This window comes from Neomonachus schauinslandi, chromosome 1 (genome assembly GCF_002201575.2).
Source record: "Neomonachus schauinslandi chromosome 1, ASM220157v2, whole genome shotgun sequence".
NCBI lineage: Eukaryota > Metazoa > Chordata > Mammalia > Carnivora > Phocidae > Neomonachus > Neomonachus schauinslandi.
In genome coordinates, this window is record NC_058403.1 from 80,787,566 (window position 1) to 80,811,453 (window position 23,888).

The 23,888-nt window shown below is 41.7% G+C and overlaps 2 protein-coding genes across 2 annotated transcripts; one reads left to right on the forward strand and one right to left on the reverse strand.

Moving 5' to 3' along the window:
- Window positions 1-671: 671 nt before the first annotated feature.
- Window positions 672-8,261, reverse strand: LOC110582484 (5-hydroxytryptamine receptor 3E-like). The gene is given in 10 exon segments (XM_021692518.2): window positions 672-901; window positions 1,030-1,247; window positions 1,420-1,622; window positions 1,954-2,114; window positions 2,862-2,990; window positions 2,993-3,030; window positions 3,200-3,309; window positions 5,707-5,751; window positions 6,250-6,416; window positions 8,195-8,261. Coding segments are annotated over 10 exon segments (1,368 nt in total).
- A 10,412-nt stretch (window positions 8,262-18,673) lies between these two features.
- LOC110582530 (tetraspanin-17-like) lies at window positions 18,674-19,465 on the forward strand. The gene has a single exon (XM_044914709.1). It carries the CDS (start codon window positions 18,674-18,676, stop codon window positions 19,430-19,432), a length of 759 nt encoding a protein of 252 aa, XP_044770644.1. The 3' UTR covers window positions 19,433-19,465.
- Window positions 19,466-23,888: the final 4,423 nt, after the last annotated feature.

Genomic DNA, 23,888 nt, shown 5'->3' on the forward strand with positions numbered 1-23,888 from the left:
TTTCGGCTCAGGTCATGATCTCAGGGTCCTGGGATCGAGCCCTGCACTGGGCTCTGTGCTCAGCACAGAATCTGCTAGAGATTATCTCCCACTCTCTCTCTCTCTGCTCCTCCCCTGCTCATGCTCACTCTCTCTCTAAAATAAAAATAAATAAAACCTTAAAAAAATAAAATAAAATGCCTAAGAAAATTAAAACTTCCCAGACAGGACTGTTGTCACATTGGACTTGAAAGTAAGAGAATAGTCTGTTATGACATCAAAATTTTATCACAGGCAGAGGGATGTACAGGTGATATTTTGAAACTATCAGTCCTGAGTAGTTAATTTACTACCTGAAAACATGATAAAGAACCAGAGATCTCTGCAGAATGATTTATTGGGACAAGTAAGCAAGCAGAGGAGGTGGGACTGCTATGGAAAAGATATAAGGAGAGCCTAGAGCCACATAGGAAGACTGAGGGAAGTCTACAGAATGCAAATACAAGAGGAAAATGTCTGGAGTTGGGTTGAAACTGATCAGTGGGGCTGGACTGAGATGCATGGAATGCAACAGGGAGCTGGTCATCTTTGGGCTATGACAGTCGACACTCAACAAGGCAAAAACCTGACTGGTCTCTGGAAGCCAGAAACAGTTCTGGGCTGGGATCTGCAGGAGCAGATAGACATCATGCCTAGGTGTTCCAGAGGATGATGACGGTGACCACGGAGGTGGCCATGAAGAGCAGGTAGAGGCAGAAGAGCAGGGTGTCCATCATGTGGCTGAACTGTACCCACAGGTTGACCAAGCGCTGCCTCTGAGTCTCATCTTCCTGCTGGGCCCTTGTTGACCCAGGATACTCATTTAACTCTGCCTCTCTGGGACCTGACACCTTTCCCACCAACTCCACAGGCTCCTTCACACCTACAGAGAGACAGAGACTCAGCCAGGACCCTGAAGTTCACCTGGGGAGGAAGGGGGACAGGGAAGGAGACAGGAGCAGAGAAATGACTGTGTGGGAAGAGGAAATGTATGCAGTGCTGAACCCTTACCAGGCAGGTGGGCCGGGGGGAGGCCCAGGCCTTTATTTCTCTTCTGGGGTGCAGTGGGGCAGCATTTCATTGGGCTGGTGCAGCAAAGGAGAAGAGAATGAAGCCACTGAGGCATGGGTGGGGGCTGGGTGGTGGCCAGGTTCAGCAGGTAGGTGATGAAGATGGTCTCTAGCAGGCTGACCACCATCAGGAACAGACACAGGGCAAAGTAGACACCTGGAGGAAAGGTAGGCCTACATGTGGGCCAGAGGCACCAACCTAGGACTTCTCTCTTCCAATCCTATCCTGGCAAGCATAGAGTCTCCTTTTCTCAGTATATCTCCCTTCCCTGAGCTAGTTCAGTCAGTCCTTCCCACCCTTCTTTTCCCAAAGACTGGAGAGGCCATAATTATAAGGGGGGTTCCACTGGTGGGGAGTAAGTCATTCATCATGAGTAGGAAGACGTTGTAGCCCAGCAGAAGGGTTATCTTGAATGGGGCACGATTCCAGCTTTCTGCTGGCAGGTAGAAGCTGACAGCGTCGATGGCAATCAGAAAGCCACTGGGCACCAGGAGGTTTATGATGTAGAGTCTGGGCCTGCGCCTGATGGCCACCTTGGGAGAAGAAAGAGAGGGAAGTGGATAAGAGATTTGGAGTCTGCCAGGAATAGTAGTGATTGTGCCTCTGCCTTTCTTGTTGTTCTAATATCACCCTGAGATGTGGAGATATGCAGAATGCAGCTTCATAATTAAGTATAGAACCTGCCACGGGCAAATTAGGCAAGAGCAGTGAGCTTTAGGAAAAAGAGTGTGGCTGGACAGCCAAGAGAGAAGGTTCAGGTCTGGCAGAAGTAAAACTGAAGCTTGGGAAATACCCACTTGGTGGAGATTTTAGGTAAAGGTAGAAGCAAGGAAGGAAGGAAAAAGCAAAGGCCTCTGAACTCACATAGAACATGATCTGATCATATAGGCTGGTACCCAGGGATATCTTTGGGGTGGCCTTGTTGATGCCCAGGAGCTCCCACTCTCCATGGGTTTGAACGACGTCCCGGGATGTGTCTGCTATTTCCCACACTTCTTTCTCCATGCCGAGCAACATGTTCTCCACTGAAAGGGAGATCCAGATAGTTTCCCAAGGATACAGTTTCCTGTTGACTCAACTGCACTTTCTTTTTCCATCTTTTCATTAAACACATATTTTTGAGTATCTACCATATGGCAGAAACTTTGAAAGAGCTTGGGATGGTAATCAGCAAGATAGATTTGTGTTCTGCCTTTATGGAAAATATTTAAACATCTGTAGATGCTTTTTTTTTTTTTTAAAGATTTTATTTGTTCATTTGAGACACAGAGATACAGAGAGAGAGAGAGAAAGCATGAGCAGGGAGAGAGGCAGAGGGAGAGGGAGAAGCAGGCTCCTCGCTGAGCCAGGGGCTCGATCCCAGAACGCTGGGATCATGACCTGAGCCGAAGGCAGATGCTTAACCATCTGAGCCACCCAGGCGCCCCAGCATCCGTAGATCCTTAATCTTTGCTCTACCCACACACCTTGGTCACCATTTGTTCATAATTTCTTTATATTTTCTTTTCTGTTTTTTTTTTTTAAGATTTTATTTATTTATTTGACAGAGAGAGACACAGTGAGAGAGGGAACACAAGCAGGGGGAGTGGGAGAGGGAGAAGCCTCCCCGCTGAGCAGGGAGCCCGATGTGGGGCTCGATCCCAGGACCCTGGGATCACGACCTGAGCCGAAGGCAGACGCTTAACGCCTGAGCCACCCAGGCGCCCCGATTTTCTGTTGTTTTATTGGTTGCTCTCATTCACCCACATCCCTGAGACTCCATTGCAACTTACCTGTGTAGAGAAATGAGCTGAAGGTAAGTGTGCAGTTCTGCTGGTCAAAAGGGAAGTAGAAGATATCCAGGCTACAGATGCTGGCCACCTTCATGGGTTTCTTATATCTGATGCGACCTTCATTACTTAATATGCCGTGAGGCCTTTTGGGGTCTTATCTACATCCATGCTGTAAGAGAGATGGGGTGGGATGCAGGTGTTATGGTTTTTCCTCTTACCTTTGTGGTCATTTCTCAGCCATTTAAGACCACTTGTAGTGGCTCCAATGGTAGATTGTAAATTCTACTGATTCCAGAAAATGGCATTCCCTCTGCCTTTTCCCAGCCCTTAATACGCACAACTCAACGATGAAAATGTGTTGGAGCCATAGGTTCTTGGTTGCCATACTGATCTTCATGATGCCCTCACATTCCTCTGGGTTCCATCTGATAAATGGGTTATCCCAGACCTAGAACCCAGGTGGAGGAGAGGTGAGAGCCTGATATGAATCGAGGCTGTTTTTTCCTGTCCTTTGATTTTTCTTTAAAAAAAGTTATGAAATATTTCCTGCACATAAAAAGTATATAAAATAATAAAATAAACATGTATTTCTATCACTAAACTTTGTGGAATAAATATTTTGATAAATTTACTTTGGCTTTTTTTTCAAGAAATAAGAATTACAGATAGAATTGAGGCACTCTGCATTCATTTCTTCATAAATTTTGATCCCTCTCCTTTCCCATTTCTGTGAGAAATTACTGGTGATCAGAGAAATCCTCTCCTTTCATCAGTAGGAATGAGATTCAGAGATGAAAGATCAATAACTTAGCCTCTCTGAGCTAGAATTTCCCTAGTGTGAAATAAGGAGATTAGTAGGTATCAAATGAAATAAGCCTTATCAATGGATTTTGAAACTGTAATGTTGTTCATAGGTATTATGTATTAGTATCTAGCATGGCTTCAAATGTCTTCCAGACCCCTTTCACTGGTCTTTATTGCAAGGAGACCTTGAACAAGCCAGTGGGTTCTTTGAAGCCAAGAGACTTAGTGGTCTTCCTCTCCTTGGTAGGTGCCAGGCACCACCCTCGTCTCTGGGATGACCTTCCCAAACTCTCTTTTCCAAGTCTGGCAACCTTCTTTGAAAACTGTTTTCAAGGATTATCTAATTCTGTGGGCTTGTCCAGTCTCAGGACACTCTCAACAGCAGCTGCAGTTTGTGGAACCACAGCCACAAGAGAGGGCTCTATGCAGATTAAATAAAGACCTGTACTAGGTCAGTGCTTCTCAACTCTCACTTTGCATATAAAATACCCGGGGATCATATTAAACTGTAGATTCTGATTCAGTAGGTTGGGTGACTAACTCATCCTGATTTGCTCAGGATTTTGCTGGTTTTTGCATTGAAAATTTCATGTCCTGAGAATTCCTCAGTCTTGGGCGTGTTGGGATGGTTGGTCATGCTGGGTGGCACCCAAAATTGTGTGCATTTCTAGGCTTCCAGGTGGTGCAATCAACCAGTGCTGCCCATCTGGGAACTACACTTTGAGAGCAAGATTAGGTGATCATTACTATTATTCCTCTCCTCTCTCCTTCCCTTCAACCATGCTTTTCAAATTGGAAACTTATGTCATTTACTTTCATTTTTTCTCCTCTTGTTTTCTAATTAGTGCACTTAAGATACAAACTTTCTACTGAGTTATACTTTGGCTATATTCATAGATTTTCATATGTAATTTCTCATTAGTTCATAATTTCTATTTAATTGTTTTATTTTCTCTTTATTTTTTATTTATTTATTTTTAAAAGATTTTATTTATTTATTTGAGAGAGAGAGACACAGCAAGAGAGGGAACACAAGCAGGGGGAGTGGGAGAGAGAGAAGCAGGCTCCCCGAGGAGCAGGGAGCCCGATGCGGGGCTCGATCGCAGGACCCTAGGATCATGACCTGAGCTGAAGGCAGACGCCCAACAACTGAGCCACCCAGGCGCCCCTTTCTCTTTATTTTTTAAAGATTTATTTTATTTATTTGAGAGAGAGAGAAAAAGAAAGATCGCACCAGTGCACACGCAGTGGGGACAGACAGCGGGAGAGGGAGAGAGAGTCTCAAGCAGACTCTGAACTGAGAGCGAGCCTGATGCAGGGCTCGATCTCATTACTCTGAGATCACAACCTGAGCCTAAACCAAGAGTCAGACTCTTAACTGTGCTACCCAGGCACCCCTGTTTTATTTTCTCTTTAGCCCAAAGTATTTGGAAGTTTAATTTAAATTCCCAAGAAATAAGGTTTTCTTGGGGAGTGCTATCTTTTTCTGGTTAGTTTCATTTTCTTGTATTGTGATCAGAGATTGTGGTCTAGATAATTTCTGCTTTCTCGACTTTATTGAGATCTTTGTGGCCAAAAATATGGTCAGTGTGGGACAATATTCCATTTGTGTCAGAAGAGATTATGCATATTATTGGCACAAAGTTCGATTTTTATTAAATCAAATTTCTTTCCTTTTTTTTTTTTTTAAAGTAGGCTCCACACCTAGCGTGGAGCTCAACACACGGGCTTGACCTCAGGATCCTGAGATCAAGACCTGAGCCAATATCAAGAGTTGGATGCTCAACCAACTGAGCCACTCAGGCACCCCTAAATCAAATTTCTTAATTGTGCTGTTAAAAATCACAATATTTTTATTCTTTTTCTACTTGATTTTGAAAGCAGTATATTGAAGCCTCTCACCATGATTGTAGATTTTTCAATTTCTCCATCATGGGTTTCAAAGATATGTTGTTAGGTACATAAAGGTCATAATTATATATTTGTTTAAAATCCTTTCTGACTGTAAATGAAGGGAGAGAATGAACAGTATTGGCCATACCATTTCCAGCCACAGGAACGATGACAAGAGCTGTAGTTGTTCATCCTGTCAAAATAAATTTCCTGTTTCCAGTATGATGCTGGTAAGAAGTCTGTCCATTCCTCCCACTCCCCACTTCTGTTTACCAACCCTCAAGATATGTCAAAGTGGTGCTGCGATCAAGGCCGACATGTAGGTCAAGGATAAAAGCTTGATTAAAACACATGTTTTGGGCCATGGATGGGAGAGTTCACAGGAGGACTTCTCAATCCTGGCTGTATCTTAGAATCACTTGAGGAGCTTAAAAATACCAAAGTCTGGGTTCCATCCAATCAGAACCTCTGGGAGTGGAGCCTGAACAGTGGTGTGCAGCCATGGTAGAAAATCACTGGGTGAGAAGAAAAGAAATTCTCTTTTATGTGCTGTTATATCTCATCCTGCTGAACCAGACACAATTTCTTTGAGGTCCCCCTTGGGCAAATGAAGCTATAATGCGGACAAGGGCTTTTGGGGTTGCCTTGCCAGGGAGAGAAAAAATTAAGGGCTAGAGGGATTAGCACTCACCACATCTAGGATGGCAGACATAGTGAAGGAGATGTTGACTAGGGTGGGGATGCTGAAGTTGGTGACCGGACGGAAGGCCTTCCTGTCGAACACTGAATCCAGAACAGTGGGATACACCACATGCTGGCCAGACCCTGAGCAGTTGTTGATGAAGGTACTGCTCCTTCCTGTAGTGGACATAGAATGTGTGAGGAGAGGGAGAGAAGTCTCATGTTGCCTATATGAGAGGGCCCTATGACAGGATCTTGGGGGTAGACTGTGATAATAATGATAGCTAATATTTATTGAGCATTGACTATGTAGCCAGGTATAGCCTAAGGACTTTAAACAAATTACCTCATTTAATCCTCCCAAGCCCCTAACAGGTAGAAATTATTTTTATCCTTATGTAATAAATGAGTCAACTGAGATGTGATGAGAGGAATTAAATTCCTGACATCAAATATTTAAGGGGCAGGAACTGGACTTGATCTGAACCCCAATTTGTTTGATGCTGCTGCAGCATACACCCCAATGATGAGATAGAGAATGGGGGAGGAGGATCACCAAGAGAGGCCCAGATGCTGGGTGCTGCCCACCAAGGCCAGGGAGGATGTGTTGAGCTGGAAGGCAAATGATGGAAGCTAATGTGGTATGCTGAGTTAGGGCTCTGACCTTCTTCCTAATCTTTCTGTTTCCATGCAAAGCATGCCCAAATCTATATGCAAACCGAGCCCTAGGACAGTGATAGTCATTGGATAGGATTCCATGGGGGGGGGGTGCCCAAAGAGAATGCACCTATTTCACCTTCACTGCCCCAAATTTCCTTCCTTCTCCCTATTTTGCTGCCCAACATTCTATCAGTTTTCTAGTTTGAGGCTTTCGAGGTGTTGCCTTCCCCTCTTTTCCGACTAATAAATATTCCAATTCTCTACTGGTAGAAATTTGTTAGAGAAACAACAACCTGGAATGAAAGAGAGAGTTGTGTGCCAATGACATGGAGCCTTATCCATTCCCAGAGTCACAGTGCTCTCCAGGCAAATCCTTGAATCATTCTATGAGCAATGAATGTTCATATGTCAAGCATGGTCTATGAGTGACCAGAGGAATATTTCTAATGTTTTCTACTGAGTAGACTAGGTGTACAATTTGTTCCTCTTTCTTGTACTGGCCTCTAAAGCCACCTCTGGTACAGCCCTCCCCTACTCCCCCTTATCCAGAAGTTATATGACAACCAAAGGGGAGAGATGACATTTATTGATACCTATCAAATGCCAGGCAGCCACTGTGCTACTCACTTTCTCTCACTGAATCCTCACAACTCTGCAAGGTAGGTCCTATTTTACAGAGGAGGAAACTGGAGCTCAGAGAAGTCAAGCAATTTGCCCGAGATTACATAAGGAGCCAAGTGAGGGACCAAGATTCAAACCCAGGTTCATCTGTCTCCAAATCCCATGTTCTTTCCACTCTACCATGTTAACTCCCTGAAAAAGAAGCACACTCCATCTTCACTCTCCACCTGCTACCCTCTGGCATCTTACCTAACCTAGAGCACTTGGATCCTGTAGGTGGATGAGGATGTTATGGCTAAAAGTGAGCACTTTGCTACAATGGGGTGGGTTTCATAGCTGTAGAGAAAAAGAATCATACCTGTGTATAGAAAGATGGATGAAAAAAAAATTAAAAAAAAAAAAAGAAAGATGGATGGACATTTAGGCTAAATGGAAGAGAAGACAATCAGGGATGGTTCATGGGAAGAGAAATAGAAGTGTTCCTGTGTGGCACATCTCTGGAAGGATATTTTCTGTCTTTCAGGGAAGGAACTTCTATTCAGGCATTATTATGACAAAGTTATGAAATAACAATGCCCATTTTAGATAATCCCTGGGAGTTGGAGATTTGTAAGAAGTTTTTAGGTGTTTACAGAGAGTCTTTGCTCTTTTCCCTGTTGTTGCCCCTTTCTTACCTTGAAGTAGAAGACTGAGAACAAGGAAGAAGGGGAATCTCTTTTTGTGGAACCAGCTTCCTTCCATCTTCTTTGTCCAAATTCTTCTCCAGAAGTGTACCAGCACCCAGGAATCCCTAGATTAAAAGATCACAGGCCACACCTAGAGTCTAATTTTGAATACTGATAACATTGGTTGACCACTGACATTTGTTACCTTCCTGGAAAGAGAGTTCTGGTTGTCTTGTTCTTGCCCATGCTGGAGGTTCTGTTTGCTTTTAAGACTTTCTCTCTTATATATTTCACTACAATGTGTATGGTTGTAGATTAGTTGATATGTATCACATTCAGACCTTTGTGTGATCTCTCAATCTGAAGACTCATTTCTTCAATTCTGGAAAATTCTCAGCCATTTAAAAAATAGTATATTCCCTCTACTTTTTCTCTTATTAGATACATGTTGAATCATTTCCTTTTACCTTACACTTCTTTAACCTCTCATATTAGTTTCCCACTGCTGTTGTAACAAAGCATAAACTTAGTTGGCTTTAAAAAACACAGATTTATTATTTTACAGTTCTGTAAGCCAGAAGTCTGAAATGAGTCTCACAGAGCTAAAATCAATGTTTTGCCAGGACTGCATTCCTTCTGGAGGCTCTAGGAGTGAATTCATTTCCTTGTCTTTTCCAGTTTTTAGAGGCTGCCTGCATTCTTTGGTTCATGGTCCCATTTTTCCATCTTTAAAGCCAGCAACATTGGCAAGTCTTTTTCACACTGCCATCTCTCTGCTTCCCATGCTCTCCTCTCTCCTCTTTCACTTTTAAGAACCCCTATGATTACAATGGGTCTACCTGGATAATCCAGGATACTCTCCCTATATCAAGGTCCACCAATTAGCCAATTTAATTCCATCTGCAACCTTAATTTACCCTTTTCCATATGACATATTCACAGGTTTCCAGACATTAGAATGTGGACATCCTTGGGGGACCATTATTCTGCCTAACATACCCCTCTTTCATATTTTCCATCCATTTATCTATGTCCCTAGTAATTCTTTCAGATCTACTTTCCAGGTAAATTTTCTTCTCAATTATATTTAAACTATTGTCTAATCTGTCCACTGAGTTTTCAATTTCGGTGATTATATTTTTTGTTTCTCTAAGTTCTTTTGGTTCTTTTAAGAAACCAATCTTTTTGGTTCTTTTCTTTCTTTCTTCTTTCTTTCTTTCTTTCTTTTTCTCTTTCTTTCACTCTTTCTTTCTTGTACTGTTCATTCATTTTGGTTTCTAATATTTCTTTAATCTTTTATTATTTGGAACTGTTAAAGCAAAACCAAAATGGAGACCACAGTTTGAATATATTCCTAGACCAAACACTAATAATCATGCAACCAAAACTTAAAACTGTTCTGATTTCCCCAAAATGCTTACTCTGACCTTAAACAAAAATTAAGACTTTTTCATGTCAGCATGACCTTAAAGCTTCCTAGCCATGGGGCACCTGGCTGGCTCAGTCAGTGGAGCATACCCCGACTCTTGATCTTGGAGTGGTGAGTTTAAGCCCCACATTGGGCATAGAGCTTACTTAAGAAAAAAAACCAAAAAACAAAAATAAAAAACAAAAAAACAAAAACTTCCTAGCTACTCAGCTACAAAGTAAGCTTTCAATGAAAAGGAGTGTAAGTTTCTAGTAACCAATCACAATAGAAAATGCACTCCCACATTTCATGCTTTATAAACTGAGCTGTAACTACTGAGATTCAAGTTTCTTAACTACTTTGGGTTGGAAGTCTCCCTATTCTCCAAGTTTGTTCCTTGCTCAATAAAATATTCATATTAAGCAGAGCTTTCTGAATTTTCTTTTTTTTTTTTTTTAAAGATTTTATTTATTTATTTGACAGAGAGAGACACAGCAAGAGAGGGAACACAAGCAGGGGGAGTGGGAGAGGGAGAAGCAGGCTCCCCGCAGAGCAGGGAGCCCGATGCAGGACTCGATCCCAGGACTGTGGGATCATGACCTGAGCTGAAGGCAGTTGCTTAACCAACTGAGCCACCCAGGCGCCCCTGAATTTTCTTTTGATAGAACATATTTGTTTTACATTTCCTTTCAGATTGTTTTATTACATCTAGTTCTTGGTATGCTATTTTGCTAACTTTGTCTTAAGTGGTTTGTTTCCTCATGATTTGTAACTCTTGATGGTAAACTCATCTTCAGTAGGAGGTTATTTCATTGGGAGTTTCATGTGCTTGGGTTGTGAAGTTTCCCTACAAAGAAAATTGTCATTTGCCTCTGACATAGCCTTTGGATTTTTACCAGGTCCAGTCATTTCTTGTATGTGTGTGTGTGTGTGTTAAGAATCCCACATCATATGAGTAGTGTAAATTTAGACTCCATACTAATATATGACGCAGGCTTGGTGTTTCAATTCCTTGCATATGACCTTTCCTCTCTACCGCTGGCCCCAAGTCTTTGGCTACCTTTTGTAGTCTGAGATAGAGGGAGTAGTAGATGGCCAACTCAGAGACATGTAAATCTGCAGTCTACTTGCTAATGATGTTAGAAGATAAATGATGAAAACCTCATTTGGAAAAAAAAAAAGATGAGAATCTGTATCTTTAGGTAATTTTGAGGTCATTTATTATAATCTTTAAACCAAGGTGGATTTTTTCCCTTATGTATCTTTGTTTTGTTTTTTTTTTTTTAAGATTTTATTTATTTATTTGACAGAGAGAGACACAGCAAGAGAGGGACCACAAGCAGGGGGAGTGGGAGAGGGAGAAGCACAATTCCCGCGGAGCAGGGAACCCGATGCGGGCCTTGATCCCAGGACTCTGGGATCATGACCTGAGCCAAAGGCAGACGCCTGACTGAGCCACCCAGGCGCGCCCCGCGCCCCCCACCATGTGTCTTTGATCAGTGGTCATCCAAACTTACGGTTTTTTAAAATTTAAATTCAATTAGCCAACATATAGTACATCATTAGTTTTTGGTGTAATATTCAATGATTCATTAGTTGTGAATAATATATTAACATTTCCAGTGACACCATCCCATTATTTCTTATATTATCCTATTTTATGTTTGAACAAAACCTCCGGTTACTGGAAAGTTTTTTAAAAATCCGAATTTGCATTCTTGTAGCTTACACCACTGGTGTAATTTCAGCCCAGTAAAGAATAAAGAATAAGTTAATTCTATCTTCTGCATCACACCTTTCAAATATTTCAAGATAATTATCATGTGTAATGGGGTAATGTTTAAAAATACTAAGCCTATGAAATTTTCAGTCCTCACTGTTCCCTTCCAACACACACACATCTACCTCCTTGCAGCCCCAGAAATCAGTTTCCTCTGTAACCCTTCTGCTATTATAGACCTGGGAGAGGGCAAATGTTACCCCTATAAGAATATGACTTACAGAAAATCTCTGCTGCAGTAGAGGGGGACGAAATCCTTCTTCTTCTGGTCTGATAGAATATGGGACAAAGGAGAGAAGAGGGAAGGGAGTAAGTGATAACATTCACACATGATCGCACACACTCACACACACACACATTGATTCTCTGCTGATATCTGTGTGTGTGCATGCATATGTGTGTGGTTGGGAGGGGGCTAGGTAGGTTGAGAGAAATACCAAAAAAAAAGCCAAAAAAGCAGAGGAGGCTTATGTCCCGTCACTCATTTGGGATCCAGGAAAGAGATTGCTATTCCCTGTGGCCCGAGACTGGTAAGTGGAAGCTGCAGAGTACAGAGTTGTTAGGCAGAGAGCGGGCTTGAGTTAGCAATCCTGCATCTCCTTTGGTCCCCGTGAGATATGGAAGGGAACCAGAAATTCCTCAGCCGGATGAAGCACTTCTGCAGTGGAGGCTGTGGGGTAGACAGTCAAGGCCAGATGGAGGCCCTACGTGAGGCTCAGAGGGGTCTACAGCCACAGGAGTTGTGGAGGTGGAACCAAGCCAGTGAAGGAAAACTCTATCAGAGCCAAGACTCTAACCAAGAATTCACCAGTGACAGACTTTAAGCAGTAGGTGCCATCAGAGCACCCAGCAACCAAGAGAAAAAGGACATCACCACGGAGACAAGAGAGGACTCACAGGGCCTGCACAGGCTGATTGGAGACCCCATTTTTTCCCACTGCCATGAGGTCACAAAAGCCCCGCGTCTACAACTTTGAGAATCTAATGAAAGCCAGAAAAATGTTCACATGCACTAAATTTTGCATATAATTTCAAGGTTCACAAGCCATGGACTTTAGCTTAAGACCCTCTTCTCAGAATCAGTTGAAGAACCATATGAAAGAAGAGTGGCTTATTTTGGGATACTCACTGGTTTTAGTGAAATAGTGATCACTATATTCTGCTCCATTAGTCATCTGTTTAGGATTCCAGTTAAAAGTTTTGCTCAAGGTTGCGGTCAAACTTTACTGACCTAATGTTTTTGGAATTTACCTCCCCCCCGCCAAATTTTAGAAATAAGGAAAATGTTTGTGCATTTGCCAAATACTCCTTCTTTTCTCCATGATTCGTGGCTATTACTAACTCTGGTTCTGAAATTACATTTGCAGACTCTTATGTTAACCTTTGATGAAAATCAGGCTTAAAGATGTAAAATCTCTTAAATTAGTTGGGTGTCTTTTTCCTCTTTCCTTGTATTTGTTGGTATTCAATTCTCTTGGTCATTTTTGCTTATCTCCAATCAGCTTAATTATCCTACCTAATGGAAAAGACAAAAATCTCTTCCCCAAGGATGACTCTTTCTCTTTGTATGTATTCTATTCTGAATATATCAAGACATTATGGTGGGAAGAGTATCGACCTTGGAATTGGAAAACAGAGATTTCAAATCCTGGCTCCATCACATACTGACTGTTTAATTCTGGGGAAACCTCTTAAATTCTGAGTATTTGATCTCATCTCCAATATGGGGATAATAATACCCCCTTTATAGGTTTTTGGATGGTGATGAAAGCAATGGCATTTGAAAAAAGTTAGTTCAGTGCTGGGCATTTCATAGGTACTGAGTAAACGTTCTCCTTCCTCATTTCAGCATTATTCTCAAGCACTCACTTATTCTGGCCGTTAACCTTCCTTTACTGTTCTTACAAGCTCATGCTACTCTTTTGTTTTTGTTCTTGTTTCTGAGTCCCTTCTTCTCTTGTTTGCATAAATCCACAGGAGTATTTTATCTGTACTGGGGACACAGTGCACAGAGTCCAAGAGATTCCTAGTAGTCTATTAAATGGTTGAGATTTGGGGGGCGCCTGGGTGGCTCAGTGGGTTAAGCGTCTGCCTTCAGCTTAGGTCATGATCCCTGGGTCCTGGGATCCAGCCCCAGGTCAGGCTCCCTGCTCAGTAGGGAGTCTGCTTCTCCCTATGCCTCTCCCCATCCCCCACTTGTGCTTTCTCTCTCACTCACTCTCTCTCTCACATAAATAAATAAAATCTTTAAAAAATAAATTAATTAAATAAATGGTTGAGATTTGGGGAAAAAAATGGTTGAGATTTGGCTCCAAAATATAAAAAGAAAATTGAAAAATCAAAATTAATAAATATTTAATTAGATGTCAAATAACTTGAACATTGTCAGGTAGCCTATTCAACTCTTACATTATTATTTTTTTTAAAGATTTTTAAAAATTTATTTGACAGAGACACAGCGAGAGAGGGAACACAAGCACGGGGAGTGGGAGAGGGAGAAGCTGGCTTCCCGCAGAGCAGGGAGCCCGATGCAGGGCTCGATCCCAGGACCCTGGGATCATGACCTGAGCCAAAGGCAGACACTCAACAACTGAGCCACCCAGGTACCCCCAACTCTTACATTATTATAAATAGCCCCACAGGTCTTTATTCACAATTCTGGAATCCAGAAAGTTCTGAAAATAAAATTTTTTTTTTGGTTAGTTTGGGTTGAACTGATTTGGCAGCACAACCTAACCTGAACTAACTTGAAGCTGTTTAGGATCTGTATTTATGCCTCTTGGTGTAAATATTCATACATTTTTTTTTCTGCAGAAATAGAAATGTGTTTGATTATGAATACTGTCCCAAGCCCCTATGGAAGCATTATGTAATATATGGTATATGCAATCTATTATCATTCTAAAATCTGAAAAGTTCTGAATTCCAACAGTATATCTACCCAAGGGAATTAGATCAAGGATTTCATTCTTGTGTAAATAATATGTGAGATAGGAGTTAAGTTTTCATATGTTTACTATAATGTGTGTGTGTGTGTGTGTGTGTGTGTGTGATTCCAACATTAAGTGAGATGCTGTAAAGTCTCTCTCAGTGGGTGGGAGGGAGAGCAAGAGAGTGAGCAGGAACATGTGCAAGCACGGCCAGTATCCTTAAGAAAATCACATTCTTTTTTTTTTTTTAAGATTTTATTTATTTATTTGAGAGAGCGACCAAGAGAGAGCATGAGCGGGGGTGGGGATGAAGGGTGGAGGTGGGGTTGTGGGGAGAGGGAGAATCAGGCTCCCCACTGAGTAGGGAGCCGTATGCGGGGCTGGATCCCAGGACCAGGCAGGATCATGACCTGAGCTGAAGGCAGCCGCTTAACTAACTGAGCCACCCAGGAGCCCTGAAAATCTCCTTCTTTTAAAAGGACTTCTAAGAAGTGCGTAAAAATTGGCCCAATATCCTTTTTTTTTTTTTAAAGATTTTATTTATTTATTCATGAGAGACAGAGAGAGAGAGAGGCAGAGGGAGAAGCAGGCTCCCAAGGAGCAGGGAGCCTGATGTAGGACTCGATCCCAGGACCTTGGGATCATGACCTGAGCCGAAGGCAGACGCTTAACGACTGAGCCACCCAGGTGTCCCGGCCCAATATCCTTAGTCATCAGAGAAATGCAAATTAAGACCACAATAAGATACCATTTTATACCCTCTAGAATGGTTAAAATAAAGAAGACATACAATAACCAATGTGTGGGGGACATGGAGAAGCTGAGAACTTTATACATTGCTGGTGAGAATGTAAAATGATGAAACCACTTTGAAAAACAATTTAAGTTCATCAAAAAGTTAAAGATAAAACTATTATACTACCTCACAATTCTACTCCTATGCAATTGCCCGGGAGAGATTAAAATATATCCACAGAAAGACTTGCACATGGATGTTCATAGCCAAAATTTGGAAACAACCTAAATGTCCATCAACCAGTGAAAGGATAGATAAATGTGATATATCCATAGGATGAAATACTATTCACAGTCAAAGGAAATCAACTACAGACACATGCTGTATCATGAATGAACCTCACAAACACTGTGCTAAGTGCAAGAAGCCAAACACAGCAGACCATATATTGTATCATTCCATTTATATGAAATGTTCAAGAAAGGCAAGTCCATAAATACAGAAAGTAGATTAGTGGTTTTCTGAGACTGGATGTGGAAAGTGGATTAGCTGTAAATGGGTGTGAAGGATTTTATTGGGGAGATGAAAATGTTCTAAAACTGATTTGTGGTATTGGTTATACCACAGTAAAGTTACCAACAATCACTGAATTGTACGCTTGAAATAGGTGAATTTTATGGTATAAAAAAATAAAAGTTGTTTTTGGAATGCCTGGGTGGCTCAGTTGGTTGAGCATCTGCCTTCAGCTCAGGTTGTGATCCCAAGGTCCTGGGATGGAGTCCCCATTGGGCTCCTTGCTCAGCGGGGACCCTGCTTCTCCCTCTGCCTGCCACTCCCCTTGCTTGTAAGATTTTATTTATTTATTTGAGAGAGAGAGCGCGCGCCCATGAGAGGGGGGAGGGTCCGAGGGAGAAGCAGACTCCCCGCTGAGCCGGGAGCCCCATGCGAGACTCCATGCGGGACTAGATGCGGGACTCAATCCTGGGACTCCAGGATCATGACCTGAGCTGAAGGCAGTCGCTTAACCAACTGAGCCACCCAGGTGCCCTATTTTGCGACTCTTGAAAGTTGTAGGTAGCTGATAGATAAGTGAACTTCGTCCTGGCTGGTAGAGATGCAATGAACTTCCTCCCTGTGGAAAAATCTATTTTGTGTCTATTTGCAATTCGTCTCAACATTCCTTTATTCCATATAAATGTGTGTTCTTTTTTTTTTTTTTAAGATTTTTAATTTATTTATTTGACAGAGAGAGACACAGCGAGAGAGGGAACAGAAGCAGGGGGAGTGGGAGAGGGAGAAGCAGGCTTCCAGCTGAGCAGGGAGCCCGATGCGGGGCTCGATCCCAGGACCCTGGGATCATGACCTGAGCCGAAGGCAGGCGCTTAACGACTGAGCCACCCAGGTGCCCCAAATGTGTGTTCTTTTGAACTAGTTATTACATCTGTTTGGTTCCCTCATATCATATAAGGAAAATAAAAATCTTAACACGTGTTCATTTTTATATCTGTGTGAGATTCATGATTTTGCTTTTTTCTGAAATTGTCTTTTAACAGTTTTGGAAATTCCACCAAGATGCCCAATGGATTCACCTGACAGAGCCAGGTAACATTCATCAATCTCATGGGTGGTGTAAACCTGGGCACATCTTCTTTTGGCTTCCAGGGGTGAATTCAAAGAGGCAATAGGACTTTGGTGACTCTCCGTTTTTCCAAATTTTAATTTTGTTTTCTACTCATTTTGTTTTCAATTTGTTTTAGCTGATAAATTATTCCTTATTGGAAATTTGGTTTAATGGTCTGACAATTTGATGATTTCTGTAGATGGGTTAATGGTCAGTAGATAGCTTGTCCCTGTTGGATGAAAAATGTCAGAGACTGGTTTATTTATCTTTTCTGTTTGTGTGTTTGTTTATTTTGAGTTCAAATCAATGAAGAATTTATATCCACTGTGGACAGAACAAGTCCTTTATATGGACCATGGAGTTTTATAATTTTGTGTCTACTCTTAACCTATGGCTGAAATTTTAAAATTTAAGCTCAAAGTTCTATTTGCACTTGTTTGTCTGTCGTTATATCTATAGTTCAGAAAGGTTTTTACCTCTCATTGTGTGAAAGTGGAATATTTTCTACCTCCAGGTGGCATTACTAAATTTGATTATAAGGTCTCTTTAAGGATCTCTGTTCTGACTGGTTTGTAGAAATAAACACATATATAAACTGAATATTCCTCATTTCAGAAAATAAGGAGGTTGAACTTCTAATACTTTCAATGTGCTAGATTTAAAAAGTTTTCTTACGGAAACAGATACAGAATTGTTAAGAATTCAAGTTCACATGATTTAGGCAATTTTTTTGGCAAATTAGTCCAGTTTAGTATTTTTGGCTTAATAAAAAGAATAATTTTTTTGATTTATTAATGTAAGTGTAATACAAACTTATGTTTTTATTCTACTTAGATAAGTTCTTCCTAAATGTATACAGATATACCCCCAAATAAGCTAGCATTACTTCTACTTAATTTTTAAGGTTATGAAAAATATGGATTTGTGTTTAGTCAAATTGATTCATCATTCTGACAGTAATTATTTTATTATTTTATTATATTTATTGAAAATTGTATTTCAACAGTAACTGTGTTCTGTAGTATGTCAACTTGAAGAGGATTTGTAAGGGGGTTGGGTAACCTAAAGCTTTGGACTGACACTAAATCAAGTTAATGAATATTTATTGGATGTTTAGGTCATTTCTAAACTGAAACACCGATTACTAAACATAATTTTAAGTGTATATATTTTTGCTTCTTCATTTTTGTTTTGTAATAAGAGCTAACATTTATTGAGTGCATAGTTCTGTAACATTTATGGGAATTACTTCATTCAATCCTCAAAACAACCTTATGAAACTGGAACTATTAGTCTTCCACTTTTTAACTTACCCAAGGTCACATAGTTAGTAAGAAGTAGAGTTGGAAGGTGAACCCTGGTAGTCTGACCCTGGAGAATGTGATCTTAACCATAAAGCTGTATTTTCTTCGTTTGGGCAGTACTACCACTGGCTAGGCTCTTGAAACCCCTTTGTAAGTTCCTCCCCTGGTTTGTTAAGGTAGGCCATATGTTTGTTTTTCTTTGTTTGTTTTTATTGAGATGTAATTGATATATGACATTGTATTAGTTTCAGGTGTACAAAATAATGATTTGATATTTGATATATTGCAAAATGATTACCACGATAAGTCTAGTTAACATGTTAACATACATAGTTACAAAATTTTTTTCTTGTGATGAGAACTTTTAAGACCTATTCTCTGAGCAACTTTCAAATATGCAGTACAGCATTACTAACTATAGTGACCAGGCTATACATTACATCCCCATGACTTATTTATTTTATAACTGGAAGTTTTTGCCTTTTGACCCCCTTCACCCATTTCACACTCCCTTGCTTCTTACTTTATATGCTATGAAGAGGCAATATAAGCATGTTCATTTTTGCCACTTTGAGAAGTTATAAAGTCAGTGATGCATATGGCTATAGAAAGTTGAGCTGTGCTAATCTAAAATGCTGAGGTGTGTCATTGCACACTCACACACTCCCACTTTCACTTTGTGAGAAAGAAATAAGAAGCAGCCTCTGGGATGCTGGGAGCCCTGCTCCTGGCCATTGGCCTCTGGGCCTGGGGTGAGGAGGGCGTTCTCTCCAATATCTCGGCGCTGACAGATCTGGGAGGCCTCGACCCTGTGTGGCTGTTTGTAGTGGTTGGAGGTGTCATGTTGGTGCTGGGCTTTGCCGGCTGCATCGGGGCACTCCGGGAGTACACCTTCCTGCTCAAGTTTTTCTCAGTGTTCCACAGCCTCATCTTCTTCCTGGAGCTAGCAACAGGGATCTTGGCCTTCGTATTCAAGGACTGGATTCGAGACCAGCTCAATTTCTTCATCAACAATAACGTCAAGGCCTATCGGGACAACACTGACCTCCAGAACCTCATTGACTTTGCTCAGGAATATTGGTCTTGCTGCGGAGCCCGAGGGACTAATGACTGGAACCTCAATATCTATTTCAACTGCACTGACTTGAACCCGAGCTGGGAGCGCTGCAGGATGCCCTTCTCCTGCTGCATCAGAGACCCTGCGGAAGATGTCCTCAACACCCAGTGTGGCTATGATGTCCGGCTCAAACTGGAGCTGAAGCAGCAGGGCTCCATCCACACCAAAGGCTGTGTGGGCCAGTTTGAGAAGTGGTTGCAGGACAACCTGATCGTTGTGGCTGGGGTCTTTGTGGGCATCACTTTCCTCCAGATCTTTGGTGTCTGCCTGGCCCAGAACCTTGTGAGTAACATCAAGGCAGTGAAGGCCAACTGGATCAAACATGATGATGGCTACAAACTACTCAAATAAACAAAACCTTGAAAACCGCTGGCTTACACCCACCATCTCAGAGGTTCTGTTGGCTGCAGGGCCTCAGGAGTGCTGTCTTCCTGGGGCCTCCGCCTGGACCCACCCTGCCAACTTGTTTTCTTGGCCTGGATAGTGTATACATTAAGCCAACTTTTAAAACTTGGTATATTTCACGTAAAAGTCCAGATCCCCAGCATCTTGTGAAGAATGGCCGTCTGGCCACAGCGGCTTTCGGTGGCATTGGCTCCTGGGAGGTGCACTTCCCGTTCTCTGAGGGACCCGCCTGGCCTGTTCTGCTCACTTAAGTGCCCTGCCTGCCTGACCCTGTAGGCTGGGAATTGGCCTCCTCCACCTCTGCAAGGTTTTCCCCGGCAAATGCTGCCAGGCTGCTATGGGCCAAACCTGGATCGAAGCCTGGGAGAGTGAAGAATGGGGAGGCTGGAGCCTGCCTGGAAGAGGCTACAGTCTGGGAAGGGTCTGGTCCTCCTGGGGGCTAAGATGGGTGCCAATGTGCCCAGAAGAGTGGCTGATGGGTGGGATGGAGATCAGGAAGGTTTTGGGCAGGAGGAAGCTGGAAGCCTGAGCTTGGCACCTGTGGGGATAGGGGGAACCAGGTTTGGGGACCATTGATTGTTGACTCCTAGGCTCACTTGGAATCTAGTTCAGTCTTCCCGGTGGCCTGGAGAGTTGCCTTCTGGCCACTAGAGGGCGTGCCAGCACAGCTTTACCTGGATCTGGCTTTCCTAGGGCAACCCCACCCAGGTACAACCCTGTGCCTGATGTGTCCACCCTGCTTACTAGTTCTTTGGGTTTCAGGGAATTAACAGACTTCTAAAGGAGCAAACTGGCTCAGATTTGGGAAGTCTGGCTACTGTTCTCAGATCTGCACAAAGGGGTATGTGTGGAGTGAGCATTTGTGGATGAAAGGAGAGGTTTGGGCTAGTGCACAGATCGTTAACTTAGATGCCCTCAGGGCCAGGTGGGTTATAAAAATAAAGTAGGCCTTTGAGTTGTGAGGCCTTTGCAGTGCGACTCTAATTTTTCCCACTGTTCCTGGAGATGGGATATAGAGAGACATTTCTTTGTGATATTTTGCATGATTGAGTCTGAGTCGCTAATGGCAACTGGCCTTGAGTAACAATAAGATGTGGTGGGGACTGTGGCAAAGCACAGATTCCCACCTGAAATTGGTGGCTGTCCTTCCGTTGTAGCTAATTGCTGTAAAGCGGGAATGTAGGTAAGTCTAATGCGAGAAATCTGGAGAAGCCAAAAAGCTAGATTTTTATGTGAAGTATTCTGATTTTTAAGTTGTTGGCAACTAATGAAAAAACATCTTAAACCCTGCTAGTCGAACAAAAGGTGTGGGGGCCAGCTGTGGCCCCCCTGCCACCATAGATCCCTCTGGGACAGTCCCCCATGGGGGCCCTGGGGTCTCCACCATTCAGGAATGCTGGGAGCTGCTGCAGGTGGGCAGGGTGTGGGGCAGGCGCCCAGCATCGTGGCTCCCAGGTGCAGGCTGAGCGGTGTCCTCTGGTCTCTGAAAGACACAGGCTGTGGGCGGTCTCTACATGCTTCAATAAATGCGGCTCACAATATTGTGCAAAAAAAAAAAAAAAACGAAGAAGAAGCAGCCTCTGATGTCCAAAAGTGATCTAACACTCACAGGCCATTTGTTCATTCTAAACAATCTTACAGAATACCAGCCTCAGACATGATTACCCTGAGACCATGATAGAATGGACAAAACAAGGCTGCTTCATAATTTTGTCTACTCACATGTAAGATAACTATATAAAACCACAAAATACCAAATATCCCCTCTCTTGCTAAATGAATGACTATTACTCCTTATGCAGTCATTCCCTTGATTTCTGACAGTATTCAATTTTGAACAGAGCCTTGCTTCTTTATACTCTCTCCAAACCACCCAAGGGAAGACCAAGTCCTGTAACAGGTTCTTTGTAATTATCTCTCACTGAGATATTCCATGGTTACCTGTGATTTTTGTTCTGCCTTGTTGCAATGAGTAGTAAAGCCGACTTGTTTAACTACATGTATGTTTCTGGTGGTCTTTGGCAGAAGGGCCTTGACAAATGAAATGGTCATTTTCCCCACATTCCTGGCACTGCCATATTGTCAACTACTGCTTTCTTCTTTGTTGGTCTAAGGTAAGTCCAAACAATTGAGCATCAAAATAAATATTGATAATAGTGGATTTAACTCTTTGAAAAACATAATGACCCATGAATATGTTCTGATATAAATGAATAAAATAAAAGGGAAAGCTCTACTTTACATTAGAATGGCAATGAATAAGCATAGAAGAATTGATGGAATTAGAAAAGGATGATTTTGTAAAGATCCCTGAATATGTAATTCATACAAGAATCATTATGATGAGGAATGGGATAATTACATGGTCTCAAAGCATCTTTCTGCAAAACTCTTATTAATTACTTATTAATTAATAAGCATGTCATACCTGCTAATTATAACCTCTAATTAACTACTAATTTAATTAACTACTAATCAACAAATTCATTTAACTACTTGTTAATAGTTATAGCATCAGTAAAGGGACAAATTGACATTGTGCACTTCCTTGATGTGCTGAGAAGAACCCAGTATCACTTCTGGGGTATTCCTGCAAAAAATGCATAAATTATAAGTAAATATTAGACAAATACAAATTGAGGGACAATCCTCAAAAAATAACTGGCAGTACTCTTCACAAATGTCAAGATCATGAAAGACAAGGAGATTGAGAAACTGTTCCAGATTGAAGGAGACTGAAGCTAAATGCAGTGTATTTCTGGGCTTAATCCTGCATCTATGAAAGACATTATTGGGACCAAAAGCCAAATTTGAATAGGGCTTGTAAATTAGATGGGAATCTTGGATTGATGTTAATTTTTTGATGTTGATGGTTGTACTGTGATTGTATGGGAGAGCGTTCTCATTTTTAAGAAATATGTACTGAAATATTCAGCGTTAATGGGTCATGAATTCTGCAACTGTTTCTCAATGATTTAGAAATATCCACGACTGAGGAATCCCAGTGACATGTACACAGGAGGTCTTTGTACAATTTTTGCAATTTTTATGTGAATTTACCTCATTTTTTTTTTTAAGAGGAAGAAAGGAAGAAAAAGCAAAAGTAAGTCTAGACATTCTGCCTGTGCCCTCTTTCCTTTAAGCCAGAACTGAATCGGGGTATTGGCCTCCAGGAGAGGGCAGCAGATCTCTTGGTTATGTGGTTGGAGCCTTTGCTCATAATCAGTTATTATTTCTTTTTAATATTAGCATGGTCACATTTTTACTTGTTAAATTTGAATCTAACATCTTCTGGGCTCCAACTGGGGATTCATATCACTGATCTATGTAGTTTAATTAATATACAGATGTTTAGGACTTACTCAAGACTTATTGAATCTCTTTACTTGACATTCTTGATATGTTCTTGGTGTATTCTTACAAAAATCTTGGTATAGTCATGATATATAAAGTCAGGATTATTATATGTTATGTCTCAATATTTTTTCCTTTTTCTTTAAAGATTCTATTTATTTGACACAGAGAGAGAGAGAGCATAAGCAGGGGGAGTGGCAGGTAGAGGGAGAAACAGGCTGCCGGCTGAGCAGGGAGCCCGACGCGGGGCTCGATCCCAGGACTCTAAGATCATGACCCGGGCTGAAGGAAGACACTTAACTGACTGAGCCACCCAGATGCCCTTCAGTATTTTTTCTTTGTAAAAAGTGTGTTCATCCATTTTTATAAATTAGATGTAATGTTCACTGTTTTCTTTGAAAATAGTTAATCATATTTCTAATTACTTTGTCTAAAGCTTTTCTTAGATTGACTTTATTTTTTTAAAAAAGATTTTATTTATTTTCAGAGAGAGCACACAAGTGGGGTGGGTGGAGTAGGGAACAGCAGAGGGAGAGGGAGAAGCAGACTCCCCGCCGAGCAGGGAGCCCGATGCGGGGCTCAATCCCAGGACCCTGGGATCATGACCTGAGCCAAAGACAGACACTTAACTGACTGAGTCACCCAGGCGCCCTTAGATTGACTTTATTATCTTGTATTGCATGCCATAGAAAAAACCAAATTTCCTTATCATTTTGCATAATTCTTGTAATGATTTCTTATCCGCTCTTTCATTTTTTAAAATTATCAGTAATAAGCTAGTAGGCTAACTACAGCCATTTAAAATTTTTTGTCATATACAGGGGCGCCTGCCTGGCTAAGTCGGGTAAGTGTCCAACTTTTGATCTCATGGTCAAGAGTTTGAGCTCCATTGTTGTTAAAAAAATGGCTAAGATGGTAGATTTGGGACACCTGGGTGGTTCAGTTGGTTAGCGTCTGACTCTTGATTTCAGCTTAGGTCATGATCTCAAGGTTGTGAGATCAAGTCCTGCAGCAGGCCCTGTTCTGGGCATGAAGCCTGCTTAAGATT

Bases quoted from the DNA above. Each gene is read 5' to 3' on its own strand.
- LOC110582530 (XM_044914709.1), top strand. From the start codon at position 18,674: ATGCTGGGAGCCCTGCTCCTGGCCATTGGCCTCTGGGCCTGGGGTGAG.